Source organism: Jaculus jaculus, chromosome 9 (genome assembly GCF_020740685.1).
Source record: "Jaculus jaculus isolate mJacJac1 chromosome 9, mJacJac1.mat.Y.cur, whole genome shotgun sequence".
Taxonomy (NCBI): Eukaryota; Metazoa; Chordata; class Mammalia; order Rodentia; family Dipodidae; genus Jaculus; species Jaculus jaculus.
Window position 1 is genome coordinate 21977478 of NC_059110.1, and position 14797 is coordinate 21992274.

Consider the following 14797-nt stretch of genomic DNA (forward strand, 5'->3'; position numbering starts at 1 on the left):
CACGCAGGGCTGAGGTTTGCGGCCTGCGGCCATGCCCGGCTTTTTACATGGGCGCTGGGGTTGAACTCAGGCCCTGTCAGCCCCTTGCTGGCTCTCGTGCGGGTGCTGCAAGCACTCGGACGCAGAACGACATTTCCCCAACCCTCAGGGAGGACTTTGGGTGGTTTGTTTTGGACAGTAAGCATGAAGAAGGCTGAACTTGCGCCAAGAGACAAATACTTTTCATTCTTAAAATGCCACGAACACCTAGCATTTGTGTAAATGGGATTAGTTCTAGCATGAGATTTAGAGACAGTTTTCTCTATACGAAAGGCACTATCAAAGCAGTTCTATGTATTGATTAATAAGGGTATCTTTACTCATTTATTATTTTTTTCATTTATTTCGGACTTGCTGCACAGCCTAGACTGGCCACAAATTCATAATCCTTCTGCCTCAACCTCTGGAGTATTGGGGTTATACACTTGTGTATGCCATCATGTCCACCCTAATGCAATTCTTAAAGCTTAATAAAGCCACAAAATAAATACGAATAAAAATTTCCCCACCAACCAGAAGTCAATCAAATAAGAATTAATTTTCTTTCTGGAAAAAAAAAAAACACCTTGAAAAATATACGTTTCCACCTGTTGAACAAGTTGACAGTTTATCCTGTCTTGCACCAGTTATCATCCTCATACCTGCTGACGTTTCTCTAAATTTGTCGCTCGTCTTCTTTTTCCTCCATTTCCAGGGCTTGAAGATTTTACCGATGGTGGAGAGTTTCCCCTTTCTCTTGAAGGGTGGTGTCTGGGAACCTGCTGGGGGGCCATCTGAGTTTGCGATGGAAGCTTTGTCCAGTCCATCAACTGTATAAAGAAAAACCAGGTCAGAGAAAGGCTGCAGTCGATACAAGCTGGAAGCCAACACCATCTATCTTTTCTTGGACTGTTACACAGCAGGCTTGCCTTCTCTCATTGGAATCTCGCATCGAGTTTATTTTGTCCCATTCTGCAGCTGGTAGGACTCCCCTGATATCAATCAGTGAATCAATCAATCAGAAGTTATAGCCCCCTAAGGTAATCATTTTGGGGAAATAGAAGAGAAACAAGAGACTTACATAGTACGTAGGGACAGACAAATAACCCTCTGCAGAACACAGCTGAACCCATCTGCAGCGATCACACCAGTGTCGTGTGCAGGAAGACAGTATTTTAAGTATTCCCCAAATAGGATGTTCCTCCCCAGGCTAGTTTGGCATCCCCACTAATGAATATCACAGTTATGCTGTAGTGAAAACCATGGTTTTTCCTTCACGAAATAAAATTTGGTGCCAGGAAGCTGAATTCTATTTTCATAATGCTGAGGCTATCTTTCGCTTCTGTCACAAAAAAAAGTTTTCCAGCTCCAAATAAACCGATAGCTTATCACTACCAACAAGAAATACGTGGGAAATGTGGACCCTGTGTGTGAGATAAAGCATATCTTTGTATATTTTCCGCATTTTATGAACCAGAAGAAAGGCACACGCTCTTAAGCTGTCTTATACTGACTTCTAAACAGAAAGGAAGATAGCCATGATTTTATGCCACCCCAAGCTTTCAAATTTTAGTGGCAAAGAACTAGAGGCCGCCCACGAACACTACAGTATGAACCGTCCAATAAAATAGCTCTCAGCCATTCTGTAAAGTGGTTAGACAGATGAATATGCAATAAAATAAAATATGGCAAAGTATTAAGTGTTGAACATAGGCAGCAGGTATATGGGCAGGGGATTTTACCTTCTCTGTATTTTTGAAAATGTTCATAATAAAATAGTAAGGGGAAACAAAACAAATGCAAACAAAAACTGAGTAGAAAGGACTTCCACTGTGAGGAAGATGGGCAGAGTTATCCACTCCTGGTCCTCTTTCTAAAGCCATGGTATAAAACCACTCATAAAAAAACACATGAATGTATTTCAAAAACATAGTGCTGAAAACAGCATGCGGAAAAGACTATGGACTGCATGGTTTCATTTACGTAAAGTTTTAAAATAGGCAAAACGAATCCATGGCAAAAAAAAAAAAAAAATCAGAGCAGTAGCTTCTTCTTGGACTGAGAAGACAGAAGGTGCTTGAGAGAACTTCTGGGGTTGAAAGAATTTGTTCTGATAATGGGTTATGGAAAAATGGGGGCTGGGTGTGGTGGCGCATGCCTTGAATCCCAGCACTGGAAAGGCAGCGGTAGGAGGATCAAGGCCACCCTGAGACTACGTAGCAAATTCCAGGTCAGCCTGGACCACAGTGAGACCCTACTTCAAAAAAAATTGCATATATATATATATATATATATATATATATATATATATGTATATATATACATGTATGTATGTATGTATACACACATGTATATATGCACACATATGTATATTATATATACACACATATGTATATATATACATATGTGTGTATGTATATTATATATACACATACACACACACAAATAAAATAAAAATGGGCATGTGTATTCATGACCTGGTTACTTTCCTTTGGTGTAAAATTCAACCGGAAACCCCACAGAGAGCGAGGTCTCACGGGCAGGCATGCTGAGGCATTTGCAGGTGAACTCCAGTACTGGCATCCATTGAAGCAATAAGAGACTGGATGGGTGCAAGGAGCAGAGAATAGTGCATGCATTCATTAATGGAAAATACAGCAAGATGCTAAGCTGTGGAACTAAGGTGGTCAATATGTTGGGCCCAATGTTTTCACCTTTTGTATATTTTTGACAACTTTCAGGATCAAGTATTGGGAGAAAAGCAAACAGTGGCAACAATTAAATAACAAGAACTTACATTTCCGGGGAAATGGGGTACAGTTACTTCTATCTTTCTTGCGGCGTTTTAAACCATACCTGGGTATTACGGGTTTTAAAAACTCCGTGAAGCAAAGAGCTAGCAGGCCAGTCTGCAGCCTCAGGACCTAAGAAACAACCCGGTGTGGGGATCCCTGGCTTTTCTTTTTTGCCTCACTTTCCCCAAGCTTGTAGCTGAGGAAGTTAAGAACACAGAAACGCCAGTGGGCACAGGCCAAAGAAACCTCAACAAAAGTCTGCTCGTCCTAACCACAGGACAGACAAAGGCAATCTAGTAAGACAGAAAAGTTGTAGACCATAGCTATTCAGCTCTTCTGTGCTGGCCAAATGGCCCAGAAAAGAAATCGTGAACATCCATGACAGTAAAAGGTGACACTTCCACTCTCTAGGCTCCAGCAAGGAGCCTCAACCCTCTGGCCACAGTAGTATAGAGAAGACGAGACAGAGAGGACTTTTCTGCCTGCTAGCTGATGGAGACATCCCCTACACTGTCTGTGGAGGCCACATGGGGAGCACGGGTCTTCAAAGCCTCCAGGACTAACCACATGCCATTTCCTTTCTCCAATACTGGGGTTGTGGCAAAGCCCTGTCCACTGGGAAAAGGCCACTCACTGGACGGTGACAGTGGAGATTATGGACATCCCACCCCTAGCTAATGGTAGTGAAGAGCCCCTCATACACTGAGTCAACAAGGACCAGCAACACACCTGGAGTTTTTTTCCTCCAACATATTTTTATTTATTTCCAACAAGAGAGAGATAGAAGAGAGACACAGAGAATGAGCACGCCAAGGCCTCCAGTTGCCGCAAATGAACTCCAGATGCATGTGCCACTTTGTGCTTATGGCTTAATATGGATACTGGGGAATCAAGCCATTGTACAGGTCTTTCAGGCAAGCGCCTTAACCTCTGGGCCATCTTCCCGACCCCAAACAAAGATTTTAAACTCCGTGCATGAGTGACTATTCAACTTCATGCAGGAGTCTCAGAGTTGTCTCCTCATCCCTTCTCTCTCTCTCTCTCTCTCTCTCTCTCTCTCTCTCTCTCTGTGTGTGTGTGTGTGTGTCTCTATCACCTCCTGGCCATGCTATCCCTGGGACTCTGAGACTGCCTCCTGGTATAGTAACTGGGCATATCTCTGGGCTAAGGGGAGGGAAGGCCACCATCCCCTAACCCACAGCTCTGCACAGCAACCCCAGGTCCCTCCCTCAGCAAGCAGCTTCTCTCCTCTCCTCACAAACCCTACTTGCAGCCCTCAAAAACTCTCTTTCCAGCTCTCCTGCTTCAGATGAGTACACTCTTCTCTTCCCTTCCCTTCTTTCTCTTCTCCTTCCCCTCCCCTCCTCTTCTTTTTATTTCACCCCCTTTTCTCTCTGTCTTCTATCTCTGCCACATTCTCTCTAGCTTTCTTCTCCCTTGCCCCATTAAAATAAAGTCTTAAATCCATTGCGAACCACAAATCCTAACAGTGACAAGGTTTTCCTTGCAGGAGAAATGTAAGACGAAACCAATGAATGCAGTTTTCATGATATAATGCAAGAAAAAAAAAAGTTCAAGTGTCAGTGAAAAAAAAAAAAAAAATCACTCAACCTACCAACTCCCGGGAAAATCCCAAACTGACTCTTAAATCTTTACAGGTTCTCATTCGAAATAAACATGGGCAAGTCCCATGTTTCCCCCCTAGGAAGTCAGGCGCTATGCGGGCAGAGACGCCAGGGCCCTATGCATTGCTTGAGTAAACTGGTGGTGCCAAGTGTGGCATTGAGGGACTCTTCTGTCAGCGGTGATCATCCTATTTTCAGCCACAGCGCCACAAGCATGCACGTTAGGCTTTGCAGGCAATGGCCTGAACAGCCAAACCCTCTCCCCAGCCTTCTATTACTTTTCCTTGTGTGTGCTTCTTTTGTAATTCTATCAGTAGCCCTGAAAATCACAGAACAGATAGAAAAGAAATAGCAGGGGCTGGGGAGATGGCTCCGCGCGAAGCCCGCTACCCAGGTTTGATTCCTCAACCCACAGGAAAAGTCAGACGCACAAGGTGGCACATGGGTCTCGAGCTCGGTTGCAGTGGCAAGAGACCCTGCCATCATGCCTATACACTCCCTATCTATCACCTATCATCCATCTATCTATCATCTATCTATCTATCATCTATAATTCATCTATCTATCTATCATCTATCTATTTATCTATCATCTATCTATCTATCTATCTATCTATCACCTATCATCTATCTAGCTATCAATCATCTATCTATCATCTATCTATCTATCTATCATCTATCTATCTTTCATCTATCTATCACCTATCATCTATCTATCTATCACCTATCATCTATCTATCTATCACCTATCATCCATCTATCTATCTATCTATCTATCTTTCTATCTATCTATCTATCTATCTATCTATCTATCTATCTATCTAACATCTGCTTGTAAATAAATAAATATAGGGACGATTTAATTTTACTCCCTGCATTCGATGAGGTCTTTCTCTCCTCTGAAACAATGACTTGGGATATCTGTTGTCATCTACGGGGCAGACACAGTTTCTGACACAGAATCAAGTAGTCAGGAGGGTGTGAACAGAACAGAGCTGTAAGCCGTCACGAGAACAGGCCAAGCTTGGCTTGAGCTGTCTAAGGAGACATCAGGTTCGGGCAAATCGCTTCCACTTATTTATTTATTTATTTATTTATTTATTTATTTTTGATGGAAGATGATCGGCCAGAACCAAGAACAGAAGAATCAGAATGGGTGCCATGGAGTCCAGGTCAGACATCCCGAGAGGACTAGGGATGTCTAGTGGGATGCTGTACAAGTTAAGCAAGTAGACGGCTGATGACAGGAACCGAGATTCTTTTGTTTTGTTTTATTTTTCGATGTAGAGTCTCACTCTTAACTCAGGCTGACTTGGAATTCATTATGTAGTCTCAGGGTAGCCTTGAATTCACTGCGATCCTCCTACCTCTGTCTCCTGAGCGCTGGGGTGAAAGGTGTGCACCACCACACCGGCTCTGAACCAAGATTCTTCTGGGTAAGGGAAGCTATAGAAAGATAAGCAAAGGAGCAATCTAGAATAATCCACACAGGTTCAGCTGGAGATGAGGGCATGAACTCATGTTCGGCAAGATGGATGGAAAGACAGTTAGGTGGGTTACAGATATGTGCATGTGCATTGCTGAGGTCACCCACGTGTCAGCTCTTAGCTGTGTACCTCCACTGACGACACCTATCAGCAAAGAACACCAGCAACGTTCAGATCTTGGTTCCTAACAGCATTCTTCCATAAATGGGAAGCAAGAGTATTCCTTACAGAAATGGCTGCTTCCAAGGCTGGAGCAGGGAAAATACAAGGTGAGCCTTCTAGCATCTTAGAGTAAAAGAAAATAAGGAAGAGCTCAAAACAAACTGATGGGGGTGTGAGGAAGGGAAAGAGGAGGCCACTCCGAGAATCCTTATAGGTAAAAGATGGGATAACCTCAGCCAACAAAATAAATAATGTAGTGTCAGCTTATAACTCAAAGAATAAAATAAATACCATGAATATATACTTACATAAGCAAGTCCTGAATAAAAAAGCAAGCGTATAGAAGAGTCCCAGTAATTTAGAGATGGAGCTATGGTTCCTACAACTTCAATGTAGACTACGCAGTGAATTCCTTCCCAAGACAGCAGCGCGAAGTGAGGAGGGAGTGACTCCCGTACTGACAGACACCACCTCATGCAGGTGGTCGAAGCCAGTGTCTTCTGTGATCAGCTGTGTTGTGAGCCGTACAGCCTTCACGTGATGTCATGTGAGCGGTGCCTCAAAACCCACAACCCCAGTGTTGTGATGAGAAAGCATTACACAAGACCAAACTGAGGGACATCTCTCTCTCCCTGCCTCTCAGCCTCTCTTCCTCCCTTTATTCTGTTCTCCTTCCCCTCCCTCCTTTCCTTTGTTCTTTTCGCTCTCTCACACCTTCCTTGCTTCCTTCCTTTCCATCCTTTCCTTTCTTCCCTCTTTCCTTCCTTTCTTGCTTCTTTAAGTAAACAAGGCCAGATTCAAACTCACTACATAGCCTTGAACTTCAATCCTCTTGCCTCTACAGTAAGAATTCTAAGATTACAAGTATGCACCATCACACCTGTTTGAGCGACATTTCTAAAAAATCCTGATAAGTGCAACTAAAAACAATCAAGGTCATTAACAATAAGTAAAGTCTGGGTAACTAAGAGGAGGCAAAGGAGACATGATAACCTCATTAATCTGGTGTCCTGAGTGGGATCCTGGAGTAAATGGAAGGGAGATCACAGGGAAGATGTGAAAGCCTAAAAAATTGTGGGATACAGCTAGGAGTCACATATCAATACCTGTTCTTTGGTCGTAACAAATGGATCACATATATAAAGAAAATATGAATAGGGGCTGGAGAGATGGCTCAGGGGTTAAACGCTCTTGCTTGCAGAGCCTGACAACCTGGGTTCTGCACAAAATGGTGCATGTGCCTGAGTCTGTTCTGGTGTGCCAACCTCTCCTCCTCCTCACAAGTGAATAATAATAATAATAAAAAGAATAGGAGGAAGTAAGCTGGGTGTACTGAGAATTCTCTATACTCTCATCTCATATTTCTGCACATTGGAAGCTACTCTAAAAGACAACTTCAGCTTTAAAATGTGGCTTGAATCAACACGGAGGTAAATGAGATAAGATTTGAATGGAGGTTTATTCCTTCTCTGAGACCAGAGCTGGTACATAGAAGACTTCTACTCCAAGGAGTTTGGAGAAATGACATGCTTCAATTGTCCATCTTTCTGTCCAAAAATTTCTGTTCATTAACATTTTGGTTCCCAATATTTCAGCATTAAAAGAATACTCAAAGATCATCATGTTGCTATTTCAACATAGTTCAGCATGTGACTGGCCCCAATTCTGAGCTATTCATCATTGTGTGAAATGGTGGGCAGAGTGTCCATAGAGCATCAAGAAGAATTCACCCACAGGTTTAGGAAGACCACATATAGACAGATTGCAAGCTCAGTCTTCCATACACACACACCACAGCCCTCAGCGGACGGGTGAGTAGCATCACACACTGCTGACATAGAATGACAAGTCTAGGAGTTAAAAAAGGTTCTCCATCCATTTTTAAATCATCGAACTATTATTTTAATAATAACATTTTATTAGGAACTCAAAAACCCAGTTGGAAGTCGTGAAAGTTATTATGGGACAATTGAGTATTCATCTTTGGTTTTGCTGTACTCACGGGGATGGGAAGAGGTGGATGATTTGGGATTAGAAACCCCACAGCTCATTTTTGTGTGAAAGGTCTATGGGAAGCACCCAGAAAGAATTATTCACTGAACCACCCTGGGTTTCATGGTCTCCCAACAGCTGAAATTGTTGAGTGCTTTATAAATAGCAGAATTAACAATGGCTTGCACTTCGTGAGCATTTGCTGTGCGTCAGGCACTCAGCAAAGCACTTTGCCTGAACTAGCTCGTGCGAATTTTCCCAACAGCTCTGAGCTAGGCATCATTAGGGCTCCGATTTCTGCAATGCAAAAACTAAAGGGCCACAGGGATTAATTAATCACCCAGTTCGGTATCAGGCACACAGTGTGAGTAGGTTTATATTCACATGGAGAGTGATTACATAATTACTAAGGAGACAACAAATAGGTATCTTCCTCCAGTGACACCCTGAGTTAAGTGACAGAGATTGCATTAGAAGCAGCATCTGCTTTAAAAGTAGCTCTCGGGACTAGAGAGATGGTGTAGTGGTTAAAGGTGCTTTCTTTCTCCAGATACATGCACCCCCTTGTGCTTCTGGCTTACATGGGTCCTGGAGAATCTAACTGGGATCCTTTGGCTTTGCAGGCAAGTACCTTAACCAATAAGCCATCTCTCCAGCCCTACTGGTGCTTTCTTGCAGAGCCCATAGGCCTGGGTTTGATTGACCAGTACCCAGCTAAAACCAGACGCACAAAGTAGAGCATGAGTCTGGAGTTCCATTTGTAGTGGTGGGGCAGGTGGAGGGGCTGGCATGCCCATTCATTCTCTTTCTCCCTTTCCTTGCAAATATTATTTTTTTTTAAAAGAGGCTCTCTTTAGTAACTTACAAGGCTGGCTTCAACTGGGTGCTAGTTGCAAAGTCCAAGGAGATCTCATAGAGAGCAGGGCATGATCCTTGAAGAGCCAAAGGGAAGCTGAGCAGAAAGAGCCCTGCTAGAGTCATTGTGATCCCTGATGCAAAAACCATACTGCAGAGCCCTACAGATAAAGGCAGTATGGCATGCACCTGAAACAGACACACAGACCAGAAGAAGAGAATGGCAGACCAACAAATAAACCACACAGCTACAGTCCCCCCCCCCGCTTTTCTTTGGTACCTCTAGGTAGGGTCTTCTTTTAGCTCAGGCTGACCTGGAATTCACTCTGTAGTCTCAGGGTGGTCTCGAACTCACAGCGATTCTCCTACCTCTGCCTCCCAAGTGCTGGGATTAAAGACGTGCACCACCATGCCCTGCCAGTTTCCCAATTTTAAACAAAGGTGCCAAAAAGATATGCTGGGGCTGGAGAGATGGCTTAGCAGTTAAGATGCTTGCCTGCAAAGCCAAAGGATCCATGTAAGGTGGATGCACAGGTGGCACATGCATCTGGTGTTCATTTGCAGTGGCTGAGGCCCTGGTGCACCCATTCTTTCTTTATGTACACCTCTTCTTCTTTCTCAAATAAAATAAAATAATTAAAAAAAAACATATACTGGGGGAAAAAAGACAGTCAAAGATGGGCGTGGTGGTGCATGCCTTTAATTCCAGCACTTGGGAGGCAGAAGTAGGAGGATTGCCGTGAGTTCAAGGTCACCCTGAGACTACAGAGTGAATTCCAGGTCAGCCTGACTATAGTGAAACCCTTCCTGGGGGATGGAGGGGGGGGGGAAACAGTCAATTCAACAGATGGTGTTGGCAAAACTGGGTCTCTACTTTCAGAAAAATGAAATTAGATCCACATCTCTCACCCTGCTGAAATATCAATTCAAAATGGATCAAAAGTTCTTAACATAAAACCAACCAAAAACACTGAAAATAATAGAGGAAAACTAGAGGCAATACACTGGAAGTTGTAAGTATTGATAAGTACTTCCTGAAGATGACTTCTACAATGCAGGGAATAGTCCCAAGAACCAACAAATAGGACTACATGAAATTATAAAGTTTTGGCACAGCAAAGGAAACTATTAGGAGAGCAAACAGAAAGCCTGTAGAATGGAAGAAAATCAAAATAAGAAATAAAAATAGTCAACAGACATTTTAAAAGAATGTCTAACCTCTTTAGCCATAAGGGAAAGCAAATTATACCCACATTGAGATTTCACCTCTCACCCCAGTTAGAATGGATAGTGAGAGAATTAAAGACAACAAATTCTGCCCAGGTTGTGGTGAGAGGGGAACCCTTGTTCACTGTTGTTGAGAGTGTAAGCTGGTGCAGCCACTATGTAAATCAGTGTGGAGGTTTCTCAAACAGCCATATGAACTAGCTATACAACTCCTGGGCATATGTCCAAAGGACTCTAAATCCAGTTCATCGCTGTTCTATTCACAATAGCTAGGAAATGAAGTCATCCTAGATGTCCACCAACTAATGACTGGATAATGAAAATGTGGTGCATATATGCAATGAATTTTGTTCAACTATAAAGAAAAACGAACTTTTGAAATTTGCAGGGAAAGTGATGGAATGAGGTTACCCAGGCTCACAAGATGAAAAACTTACATGGTCTTTCTCATGCGTGGGTCCTCTGACTTTTAATGTTTGTATATAAGTAAATAAAGAGATGTGATGGGGCTGGAGAGAGGCCTCAGTGGTTAAAGATACTTGGTTGAAAGCCTGATAGCCTGGATTCAATTTCCTAGTATCCATGGAGAGCCAGATGCACAAAGCCACATGCATCTGGAGTTTGTTTTCAGTGACAAGAAGCCCTGGCATTCTCATACTCGCTCTCTCTGTCTGCCTCCTTCTCTTTGTCTTTATAAGTAAGTAAGTAAGTAAGTAAATACATACATACATACACACACACACATACATACATACATAATACATAAAATATTCTAAAAAAATAGAGGGATGATATGGCTTGTGTAGTTGTGGCTGAGTGGTTAAGGCAATAGACTAGAAAAATAAAGGCATGTGAGAGTGAGGGTAGATGATAAATTGAGGTAGGAAGAGACTATGAGAGAGCAACATGAAGAGATGGGGGGAGGGGAATAAAGGGAAACATGGAGTATGAAGACCATGAAAGGAGCTATGAAGGAAGGAAGGAGCAAAGGGGACTGGGAGGGGAGAAGGGAAACAAAACCCAAAATTTGTTCACAATACAGCATAATGCAACGTAATTCTTTGGATGCTAATACGAAACTAATTAAAAAGCAAAGATGAGTAGCCTTCCAGGTGGAAATGAAGAAGGAAAATGCCCTCCTAAAGGAGACCTCAAGAAATGACTGACTTTTTAATGTAATGCAAAGGAGCATTTTCTCATCCCAGTGCTGTGCTCATAACAGGCACATGGTACATATTTATGGAAAGCATACAGTCCACTTGTAAAGTCATGCTCTGCAACATATGCGATGGTCAAATATGAAATGTTTAAACGGGAACAAGAGTATTTTTGAACTCTGAATATAAATGTAACTACCTAAAATACTAAGAATAACAGAATTTTAGAGTTGGACAAGATTTTAATTGGCCTAGAAAAAAAAATTGCTTTTCATCGGTTAATAGCTCCTTGAAAAACTCAGCATTAAGCGATAATCATGGCTAAATAGCTTTTCAATTATTTAGCTACTGTCATTTAAAATCTCTACAAGTAAAAAGAAAAGCAGAATGTAAACAAGAAGTTCAATTAAATTTAATGAAAAATAACAGGATATGAGAGACATTATTGTACCAGAGGACAATAAAGGGATTTTTTTAGTCCCTCCGGAGGAAGACTCCTCTTGGACTACTGCTATTATAAGTGCCCCCAATTTTGCAATTTCATTCCACCTGAACTTGAAAGAAATGATAAATTTATCTTTGAAAAGTTGGGATGAATCAATATGTTTCACTCTTAATACCACAGGCAGTAGTACATGCCTTTAGTCCCAGTCCTGAAGAGCCTGAGGCAGGAGGATTGTGAGTTCCAGCTTGGGCTCTATAGCAAGGCTCACTTGCAAAAACAAAAGAGTCAAAAAGTTAAAATGGGGGCTGGAGAGATGGCTCAACAGTTAAGGCACTTGCCTGTCAAGCCTAAGGGCCCAGGTTTGATTCTTCAGTACCCATGTAATCTGGATGCACAAGGTGGCACATGTGTCTGGAGTTTGTTTGCAGTGGCTGGAGGCCCTGGTATGCCCATTCTCTTTCCCTCTCTTTCATATATATATGTGTGTGTGTGTGTGTGTGTGTGTGTGTGTGTGTGTGTTTCAAAAGTCAAAATGATGGAGAATTTGCAAAAGAGAGGTACTATGTATATTTTTGTTTTGAGGCATAACGTTCACACAACATATAAGAGATACACTGTATCATGCATACAATGACTTTGTACATGCTGTACCCGCCCAGATAAATGTACATGGCATTGCCAGACTCCATAAAAGAAAATTGTTCTGCTTTTTCCTAATCCATAGCATCTTTTTTCCATCCCCCCAAATAACTCCTGCTTTGACTTCTGTCACCACTGACTTGGTTGACCTATTCTTTAAGATAATGGAATGCACTTTGGTGTGTCCTTTCACTAATGTCTGTGAGATTTATTGATGGAGCTTAATTGTAACACATGAGCATTTCAGAGCAAAGCTACCGTGTCACAAAATCAGAATTTGCCGTTTGAGCAAAACCTCAGCCGGTGGGACTTGAAAATGACGCACAGCATTTCTCTTGAAGCATATGGCTACAACTTCACCTAGAATATGGAAAAGCACCTATTTACCTTCTTAGGTTTCTGGGCAAGCTAACCTAGCTTTCTACCACCTTTTGAAATTTTTCCTGAGGCCACTGTAAATTAAGACAGTCACGCAAGCAAGATTAAAGAGGGAGAGGCGCCTTGTTTTCTGTCAATAAAGACAACTTTATGCATATTCTTATTTTATTTAGTTATTTGAGAAAGAGAAAGAGGCATAGAGAGGATGAGGGAAGGAGAGAGAGAATGGGTGTGACAGGGCCTCCAGCCACTGCAAACGAACTCCAGATTCATGTGCCACCTTGTGCAGTTGGCTTATGTGAGTCCTGGGGAATCGAACCTGGGTCCTTTGGCTTTGCAGGCAAACACCTTAACTGCTAAGCCATCTCCCCAGTCCTTAGGCGTGTTCTTAATCTGCATATCAGGGCACCCAGCAGTTTTGAGCCATGCAATGTCTAAGAGCAGTGGATTCCCTGGTTATTCATCATGAGAATGACAATAATATTTAATACATGAATTTTATATCATCCTACATAGAAGAAAAGTGAGATCCAAGGAAGCTATGCGGATTTCCAGTAAGTTAACTAACGGCAGACGGGAGTCTCGGTCATGAGCTCCCGAGTCACGGTGATTTTCCCTGTCTTCCTTGGAATATGAGAGCTAAACTCATGGCGAACCTCGAGCATCTCCTAGTAGCTCTAAAATAGTCACAAGACTGTAAAACAGAAAGCAAAGCAGACACCGTGCAACCAAGACAGGCAATAAATCTAGGTCACTGCTCTGGATTTTGACACCCAGTTGGGACGGCGAACCATAAGCCAAGAAAAGAGCGGAATCTTAGATCCAATCACACCAGCCCTGCGACCTAGCACAAGGTCCCCCAGTTCTTCCAGTCAGAACACCAGGAGGCAAGGGTCCACCGTCTCTAGGCATTGTTCCAGTGTGAACAAGTCCTCTGGAGTCTCCACGTTCGTCTGCGCTGAGTACATCAATGTCATGGGTCACAAGAAGACCTCTGCGGAGTGCTTGTGAAAGCCGCCTCACTGATCAGTACAGAACAGTGGAGAGGGTGTTGCTCACGTAGTCCTATTTTTCAACGTGAGGAACTGGAGCCCAGAGCAAGCAAGTGCATCCAAGTGGTTCAAACCCAGTGCTTTACCTCCCGAAGGGACTCTGTATAAAATGGGGGGGGGGCATGGGAATAGACCTCGATTTTAGCATCACCTGTAAAACATAATCATTCTTTTCTACCCTTAAGCACTTGCTTGGAATTTTCAAAAGAGTTGGGGCACGTACTGTTTAGCTCCCCAAACAATGGCCACTGTCACCACAGTAAGTCTCAATGCTGGTTCCTATACTGACTGTAGACATTTCCTTGTACAGAATCCTCACTTGCCATAATATTAATTTTAGAAGTTTGATATGATCAATTTTTAAACTTGTTTTTCTAACAGGAGCAGCCATTCTTTTAAAGTCCCAAAGGGAAGCGCTACTAAAGACTTCCATCTGCCCGTGAGCACTGACAGAGGGTTCCAGAGCCTAAGCTTGTAGCCAAGAGGCCTGCAGAATGAGTATGTTTGTGCAGCTGTGTGACATCCTGATTCCCTGACATGAGCAACATCCCCTAGCCTTGCTACAGGATATTTAACAGATTAAATAAAGTCACTTGTGTTTGCAGATTGAAGAAATCCTGATTGAACAGAGAAAGGGTCACTTTGCAAATGGAAAATCACTTAATGAAAACAAAAGCATCTGAGTCTTGAAGACCACTGCTGTCACTATAATCAAAGGTTTACTCTGCCATAGAGACGAGGGCTCTGCATAGGAATAAGAAGTTTGTGAAGGAGTAGCAAAACAGAACAGAAACAATTCTAATCTCCTATCCTGATCCCCTTATATGTTAAACACGCCCTACAGCCACTGCCAGAGTTTGGGCTGTTTTGCTGCATTTGTGATAAGGATGAAAATTCCCAGGGGGTTGGGAAGATGGTTTAATGGATAAAGTGCTTGATAACTCAAGTATACCTGAGTTCAGAGTC

The 14797-nt window shown here is 42.6% G+C and overlaps 1 protein-coding gene across 6 annotated transcripts in view; it reads right to left on the reverse strand.

Moving 5' to 3' along the window:
• The window catches only part of Phactr2 (phosphatase and actin regulator 2), a 303106-nt gene that overhangs the window by 99332 nt on the left and 188977 nt on the right, over nucleotides 1-14797 (reverse strand). For all 6 annotated transcript variants that reach the window (XM_045159875.1, XM_045159874.1, XM_045159872.1 and 3 more), the window contains exon 2: nucleotides 681-848. In XM_045159875.1, the coding sequence (XP_045015810.1) occupies nucleotides 681-848 (168 nt within the window). The remainder of the gene's footprint in view (nucleotides 1-680; nucleotides 849-14797) is intronic.